The 8703-nt window shown below is 41.7% G+C and overlaps 1 protein-coding gene across 9 annotated transcripts in view; it reads left to right on the forward strand.

Annotated features, from left to right (window-relative positions):
* The window catches only part of YEATS2 (YEATS domain containing 2), a 144330-nt gene extending 136209 nt beyond the window's left edge, over positions 1-8121 (forward strand). For 8 of the 9 annotated variants that reach the window (XM_058295419.2, XM_058295420.1, XM_071214653.1 and 5 more), the window contains 6 exons: positions 241-320; positions 985-1186; positions 2878-3104; positions 3898-3972; positions 4837-4910; positions 6343-8121. In XM_058295419.2, the coding sequence (XP_058151402.1) occupies positions 241-320; positions 985-1186; positions 2878-3104; positions 3898-3972; positions 4837-4910; positions 6343-6451 (767 nt within the window). In that variant the 3' untranslated portion in view covers positions 6452-8121. Of the gene's footprint in view, positions 1-240; positions 321-984; positions 1187-2877; positions 3105-3897; positions 3973-4836; positions 4911-6342 lie in introns of those variants that run through there. The other variant, XR_009185499.2, reaches the window with a different exon arrangement.
* The last annotated feature ends 582 nt before the right edge of the window (positions 8122-8703 follow it).

The following is an 8703-nucleotide window of genomic DNA, read 5'->3' on the forward strand; positions in this document are numbered from 1 at the left end:
CCCCTTTCTCTACTAGAAAAGTCAATTTCCCAAAGGTGGGGCATTTGGATACACACAAATGAGAGGTGCCTTCTCTTTTAAGGAGAAAGTCCTTGTGTGGTGTGCTGCATCTGAACTTGCTCAGTAAGGAACTTCCAATAAAGAGATCTGAAGAAACTATTGGATAGACCTGCAGCAAAATAAGATTTGGTTTGACCCATAACAGCTTCATTGAGAATTTGCTGGATATGTGTATTCTAGGTGAAGATGCGAGCTGTTTTTCTGCCAAATCTGTGGAGCAGTATTATGGCTGGAACATTGGAAAGAGGAGAGCTGCTGAGGTAACCCTGTGTAAATTTGATATACAGACCCCTCCTGGGAGCCTGTAGGAGAAAAATAACTGAAACACTTGTACGTTCTGGCTACCTTTAAAAGCTTGTCATATGCGACTTATTTGGTTAAAATATTTGATGGTAGACTTTTTTGCTCAGTTAAAAAAACCTCATTCTTCAGATAACTGTAGCTAGCCTTTGAAAGACCACTTTTCCTGTATTGGTAGAAATGTTACTCACATTTTCTAAACATTTTTAAATGAATTTCAAAACATTAAAATTAATTCACGTATTAAGTGAGTGCTTAGAATGTGCCAGCTACTGTGTCAGATACAGGAAACTGTGTTCAAAGGCATATTTAAGAAGCTGTGAGAAGGTCAGCATAGTTGCTTTAGGGAAAGCTGGAGAAGAAGGGGAGGTGGGGCCTGGTGAAAAGCCTTCTATGCCAAACCTATGAGTTTGTTTTATTTTATAAGCATTAGGGTGCCAGAGTTTTATTGCCCCCTTTTTTTAAACTGGGGAATAAAAAATCAGGTTGTTGTGTTGTTTTTTTCTTTGGGAAAAAAATTATCCTAACAAGTTAAGTAATCATGGTTATTTACAATCGGGATTTGTTTCAACATGCTGCTCTTAAGTTGAAGGCTTTGATTATGGTTCAAACTTTCTTTCTAAGTGGCAAAGAGCAATGACAATGCGAAAAGTCTTACAAGAAATACTGGAGAAGAATTCAAGATTTCACCACCTGACTCCCCTTAAAACCAAGCACATTGCTCACTGGTGCCGCAGCCATGGCTACACCCCACCCGATCCCGAGAGCCTGAGGAATGGTGGGGACTCTATTGAGGATGTGTTGACTCAGATTGACAGCGAACCAGGTAAGCCTTCATTGAAACCACTGAGCATCACTAACAACCTGAGAGGCCTTTTCTATTGAATATACGCATCTCTTCAGTACCCACAGTTATCGGACCACCTCAGCACACCAATTTTCAGTGCTCTTCCCTTCACCTAGATTAAAGGGACCTGTGGACTTGGAAGAGTTGCCATGAAGAACAAGATCCTTTGTTTACCCCTTGTATTTGTTCCTCAATGTTTCAAGCTTTGCTCATTTTTAGCTCTAGCTCAGACTGTTCTAGCCCATGCCATCCAGCAGGTGCACATCTCTTCATTCAGGAGTCCCCTCCTCAGCATCATTTCTTCTTTGAAGACTTTCCTAATCTATTTCCTTACCTTCAGATAGAAGCGATTTGTTCCTCTGCCACCTCATAAACTTCCCATAGATAGTCAGCTATCCTGTCCTTGAAGGTGGAGACTGTCTTACCTGTTACTGTATTTCCGACACCTAGGTAGTAAATGCACTACCTAGTTTTGGAGGCCCAAAAGTAAACAACTAATAATGTTGCAGGTAAAAGGAACTGATTACTTTATAGTAGAGATAAAACTGTACTTTATGGTGGGGGGTGAGGGCAGGGCCCCCAGTAAAAGGCATTTGGAGAGAAGACACTTTATGCTTTTCATCTTAAAGAATAAGAAGAATAATTTTTATTCTCCCCTAGCACCCATTTATATGAGAGAACAGGAGTTCCAGGCCCTGTCTGAGAGAACTTAGAGCCCAGAGGTGGGGTCCTTTAAGACTTATAAGTTTCACCTTCTCTCTGATGCTTTCCTAAGTGCTCACATGGGGTTATCTCTCTCTTCTCTCATCTCCCGTAGCACTTAATGTCTTTACCTTGAAGGTTTGTTTGGTCTGCCCTCCCTATATCTCTGTTCTCTAAAATGTGGAGACTGCACTCATTGCTTCTTTGTTTCACTGGTAGTATATGTAAAGCACACTACTTTACATATTCTAGGTGTTCTGTTGATATGATGGATTAATATGTGAAGACCCACTCAGTAAAATGAAAAGCCTAGAATTGGATGCTCTGCCACCTTCTTATTGGGTGCCCTGAAGTCCAGCGAGTGCTTCATTGGACCTCTCTTACTTATCTATAAAGCAAAAGGGGTGGATTAGAAGATTTCCAGAGTCCCTGCTCCCTTTAAAGTTCTAGCATTGTTTGTTAGGTTTTGTATAAATCAGCTTATTAAAGACAATGCACAATATACACCAAAATGTTAATAGTATTTATCCCGGGATAGTGAGAATGTGGGTGATTTTTATTTTCTTTGCTAGGCAGTTCTAAATTTTTGATGTCCCACATTGAACAGTATTATCTTTAATCAGATTATTTTTAAAATATAAAAAAGTCATTTTGGTCATTAATACTTGGGGGATGGAGTTATAACCTAGTTTTGGGTGGCAGAAGTCAGAAGTACATACTGTTTTTTCTTGGCTTGCAGTTACATCATATATATCTTAATGCAAGGTGCCTGGCTCTGCTTTTCTACCTCATGAATTACCTAGTCTCATAATTATAGATTTATAGAATTTTAGAACTGGAAAGAAGGTCAGCTCCTTTGATACTTAACCCTCATCCTCTCTGATTCTCAAACTATTGGTCTTAGGGAGATTGAAAGTCCTTTTCCTTTGTCACCACAGCTATCTTAAGATTGATTATTTCTCATTTAGAGTGTCCATCATCATTCTCCTCTGCTGACAACCTCTGCCGGAAACTGGAGGACCTGCAGCAGTTCCAGAAAAGAGAACCAGAGAATGAGGAGGAGGTGGATATCCTCAACCTTTCAGAGCCATTAAAGATAAACATCAAAAAAGAACAAGAAGAGAAACAAGAAGAAATGAAGTTCTACCTACCAGCAACACCAGGGTCTGAATTTATTGGTGATGTCACACAGAAGGTAGGGGCTGAGGCTGGTGGTGTGGTAGATAACAGCACAGGTGAGAGCGACTCAGAGGCAGCCTTAGGAACTCAGACCCCAGTCTTTTCTGAAGAAGTAAACGTGTGGTTTACCACTGCAGGCCCCCGGCTTCCTCTCCTTTTTTCTTATCTGCCTCAGGAGAAGCGCCTTTCCTTTTTGGGCATGTCATAATATTTCCAACTTATATTTTAGAGGGAAACCTTTTGCTGGCATTTTTATAGCTCCCAAGTGTCCTGTCTATGGTGTAAATGTGGCACACACCACTCGTATTATATAAAGGAGAAAATTCTTTATCCCTGATGAAACTTAGTAACTCTTTTCCACCTGCCACCTGCACAGATGCTCAGGAACCAAAATAAAAGACAGTGTTTGTTTTCACTTAGAGGAGGAAATGAAAAATGGGGCAAGACATAATTTCCAAGTATATATATTAACTTCACCTTTTGCAAACAGCACATTAGAATCTGAATTCCAGAGTTATTGATCCCACTCTCAGAATTCATGGCAAATCCTGATCATATTCACCCCTGAAGGAGATTTGGGGGTAAAAGCAGATTATAGCATTTTAAACAATTAATTAGAAACATGGCAAAATAATATAATCTTCCAAGTGTAAATTCTGTGTCACTAACCATATGAGTTTTGTCCAGAATGTTTATAGAGCTTTCTTTGAACCGGGCATATCTTTAGTGTCAGAGAAGTATACTTGTTTGGAGAGAGGCTGTTTAAAATATAGAAATAGGGACAAATTGGCATTCTTCTGCTTTTCCAGATTGGGATCACCCTACAGCCTGTGGCTCTACACAGGAATGTGTATGCATCAGTGGTAGAGGACATGCTTTTAAAGGTAGGTACCTGTTAGCATCAAAGGGACCAGAAGCTGCAGCCAGGGCTGAAGCACTGTGGGGCCAGACAGGAAGGTCTGTGGATCAGGCTGTTTTGAAGTAAATCTGACTTATCTGAGTTTTGGGGCTAATGTCACTTGAACGATTTTTTTGTGTGTGGTGCTGTTTAAATTGCTTTTTAAAAAGTGTTCTGGGGATGGGGAGTGGATATGGCTCAAGTGCTTGAGTGCTTGTTTCCCATATGGCGGGTCGTGGGTTCAGATCCCAGTGCCTCCTAAAAACAAAAACACCAACTCAGGAGAGCCGATGTGGTTCAGTGGTTGAGCACTGGCTTCCTACATATGAGGTCCTGGGTTCAATCCCCAACCTTGGTACAGTCCCCAGCCCCGGGACCTGAAAAAAACAACAGCAGCATATTCTGCAGTGAGAATCCGTGCTGTCGTTGCTTTAAGGGGGGTGGCAAAGGCAAAACCTTGGGTTTTCTCTGTCACCAGAGAAACCGTCACTAGTGTCCTATCCCTGAGCAAGGAAATAATAAAACCACATTGTCTTTGCTCCACCTGATCCTGACCCTGATCCTAGTTAGGGAATTCTTTTCTGTGTTGCTCTCCATCAGTTTCAAGGATACCTCAGTAGCAACCATTTCCTCTGTTTTCCCTAAAAAATAATGATTAATGAAAATTACCCTGATTCATAGTTTCTCAGAATCACGGATTCCATATATCATTTGTGGTATGTTATTCAGACTTTTAATTTTTCCTTACGGGCTTTTTGCTCCCTAGATGCACTTTGAGAAGTTTAGAATCAGGGATGAGGCAATCCAGTAGCTGACTATTTTTGAGAATAACAACACCTTTCTGTTGCAGGCTACAGAGCAGCTGGTAAGTGATATCCTGAGGCAGGCTTTGGCTGTAGGATACCAGACAGCGCCTCACAACAGGTATCACGATCTTTCTGTTGGTGTTAGGAGGTTTACAGATACTTCCCAGCAGTTCAGTTGCCCACCAAGATGTTTCATAGTTAAATTGATTCAGTAAGAGATGGGATGTCAGTGCCTGGGACATGCTCAGAGCCAGACAGACTCAAGGGCCTACTTGGTCATGCTGAGAGAATCCCTTGGTTGGAAAAACTCAGCTTTGCCCAGAGGCCTGTATCTTTGCATAGACACCTAGAACTCTTACTACAGAGTTGAACAAATATCAGCTGTTTGTAATTAAAGATAATAACGATATCCATTATGTGTTCAATGTTGGAGCCAGGCTTTATGTGTATTGCCTAATATATTTTTCATTGCAGAATTATTGTTCCTTTTTTTAAAATGAGGAAACTGAGCTTTGAAAGCTAAATCTACCTGGCTTTCCCAGCAAACACATGAGACGGATTCAAACTCAAGTCTTGATTGGCTCTACAGCCCACCACTGCTCTTTGCTGCCTCCCTAATTATAATTGATTGGGACACTGAATTTCATTTCTTTGTTAAGCCCTGAAAGAATGATTGGTTGATCTTTTTTCCACATCCTGGAATTCCTTTCAGAAGAAACAAATATTTCATCCCATTCTACTAAGGCTTGTTACAAATGTATAAAATTATAACAAAGTGCCTGAGGACACAAAAAGAGCTCAATCAGTAGTTAGGTCAGACCTCACAGGAATGTACTATATTGGTCAGAATAGAAGAAGTCTTTAAGAATAAAGAAGGAGGGATAAATAGAGTTTCTATAGTGCTGTTTATTGTCCTGCTTGAAATCTAGGCATGAGCTGACTGCCTTCTATGGCCCCTGTGGCCTCCAGGCCCTACTCTTGGAGACGTAGAGTGGCTGACTACTGTTGATGAGAACATTTAATGTCACACTTGGCTTAGCATAACTCCTTCTCCCTTCGTTCCAAGAGACAGGTCTCAAAGTTCAGTGTTGCTTCGACTTGGCTTTCAGTCTACTAAGACAGAATAGAAAAATACTATTCTGTTCTGCTATCCACTTTCTTCCCCTCTCTTTTCTCAGGTCTTAAGATTGTTTTTCTAACCATTCAGCCAACTTCTTGAATTCATTCTCATGCCTGTGACTGGGAGGTCAGATTTGAGTCCTGAATAGGACTGCCTGTGTTTGAGGGTAGGCCAAATCTTTCGCCAAAGTTTAAAGGAATTAAGGAGAAAAAAAGAGAACATCCCTAGTGTCTGTCTGTCAATCTCTGTTTCTCTGTCTTTTTCTCTCTCTCACACACACACACACAGATGGCTCTAAGCCATGCCTTGTCACACATTGTTGTCCCCTTCCATTAGGGCCAGGGCATGGGATGGTCCCTTTGTTAAATTATTAAGTTCTTTGATACTAGAGAGAATTACACCTGATAACACACTTTGTTTTTTGGACCAGGATTCCCAAAGAAATTACAGTGAGTAATATTCACCAAGCCATTTGCAATATTCCTTTTCTGGACTTCCTCACAAACCAGCACATGGGGATATTGAACGAGGATCAATGAATGGAACGAAGATGGCCCCAGAAAAGCAGGATTTGAAGCCGTAACGAAGCATGTGATGACTCTTCTGCTTGGGGAAGGAGGTTGTTTTCTGTGTGCCTCAGAATATCATGGCTGCCAAGCCATCACCTCCACCTAATTTAGTGTTAACATCAGACAGAAGTTTGTTTCCTGATTCTAGAGGGAAGCTGTGGGTGACAAATGCTCTGTCAGTTTGTATCTATTCACTGTCTGTAAAGGCTCCAGGAGAGGATCCCAAGAGCTGGACCAGGCCATGAGTGTCAGGTCCTTCCCTCCTCTGGCTGTCCTTGAGGGAGCACCTTGGGCCTCATGCTCCAGGAGGTGGAAAATGAGTCTGTGTAGAGATTTCACCTGTTTTGTGGGCTGGAGTTACAGACAGCCTCGGGCGTTACCCTGGTACCATCTGAAGAGGGATCGGGTATTAGTGCTCTGTAGGTGGTTCTCTGTTCCTGCCTGGCCTTGGTGTAGTGGGCCTGCACGTGTCAGCCCTAGTGAGTTGGCTAAAGGAAAAGGTAATGCCTTGCGAAAAACCACGAAAGCCTGGTAGCTGCAAAGTGACCAAAATTCTTCTGTTGTGGAGTACAGACTCACAGCAGTTTCAAGGAATGAACAGATCCTTGCCTAGGTCAGCGTTCACAATCCTGGACACTTGGCAGAATCGCTGTGCCATCTTTAGAGTGTGGGTGTGTGGGACACATGGCTTTTTCTACACCATTCACATGGTCAGCAGAGCCTGCTGCTGCCAGATCCATGTTGAGAGGCCACTAGTCAGCAAGCAGCCCTTGGGACAGGCTCTGCTGGACTTATTCATCCCATCAGTGGATTTGTAGTCTGTTCTCTCAATGGGGTTTTTCCCAAGATTAGAAAAGTATTTGAGAGAAATACCTGTTAGTGCCTTAAAGGTAGAGAAGTAACTGCCCAAGCCCAGAGACAGGAATGTCAGTGCTGAGTAGTAGTAAGAATAGCCTGTGTCCGTGAGCAGAGCCCTCAGTAGGAGGAGGAAGCAGGTGCAGGGAGGTGTCACAGTTCCACAGTATGCTGTCCATGTCCATTGAAGATACTGTCCAATCTTACTAACATGGTCTCTGTGGAAGGTAAAATAGTTTGTTCTCATTTATGGATCTGCTCTTATTCTACTCAAAATTTGAAACCTGTGAATTGGAGTCAAAGAAACTTGTCCAAGCAACATAATTCAGTTTTTCATGATTCCCATAGATGCTTGAGTCAGGAAAATAAAGCAGGCAGATGACTGGATAAGATACCTTGATTTCTTGATTCAGCATCTGAGGGTTGCAAAGGCAGAAGCAACCTATTCAATGAGTTAGGCATGCCTTGGCCTAATAAAATAGTTTAGTATGTAAAAGCTCAAATATTCTATATATGAATTACTCCAAGCAAGATTAATAACCAGGTATATGGTTCATTCAGCAAGTGGACTGTGGCTGAGGGCCACAGGATGGAAGATTTGATCCAAATGACAACAAATGCATTTACTACAGGTATGAAAGCCTAAAGAAATTATCTTTTTGCAAAATAACTATTAAATGATCTTAACAGTCTCCATGTGTGTTAACGTTTCTGTTGTATTTGTATCATAACCTGTAACATAATCATGTAGCAAAAATGTCTACAATAAATCATCTAGTATTTGAGATGGTTTTTTTTTTTTTTTTTGCATTTGAAATACTGTATTTAGGTAGGGTTCTTGGTCAGAAAGAGTTGGGATGGAGGGAAGGTATAGGTTATTTGTGTGTGTGGCACTTTGATATTATTTATGAATTCCAAAAAAGAGATACTGATTGTATTTGTAAACTGGTCTGTTCCTGTGGACATGATACCCTTTAATTGATTTAAATTCAGCTGAGATGGCTTTGATTAAATTATGTTACCATTAGGGCTTTGATTCGACCAAAACTGTCATTAGTCATTAGGGTGACTCAGTTTGAGTCCCTGCCCCTTTGTGGGCTGTATATACACAGACACTCACTTAAGGGGAATACAGAAGTAGATATGCAGAGGAAGAGAGACAGCTCCATAGACACAGCAGAGGCCCAGAAAGAGCATGAGCCATTCGCCTGATAGTCTTCGGCTGACCTTGTGAAGAGACAAGAGCAGCTGACCCCGAAAAGAAACAAGCCCCAGGAAGAGAGATGAGCCCTGTGCCAGCCGACAGCTGAGACTGGAAGAAGCTGGACCTATGGAGCCTCAAGAGGGAACAGGAAGCCAAACCCTTG

The sequence above is a fragment of the Dasypus novemcinctus genome, chromosome 4 (genome assembly GCF_030445035.2).
Source record: "Dasypus novemcinctus isolate mDasNov1 chromosome 4, mDasNov1.1.hap2, whole genome shotgun sequence".
Lineage (NCBI taxonomy): Eukaryota > Metazoa > Chordata > Mammalia > Cingulata > Dasypodidae > Dasypus > Dasypus novemcinctus.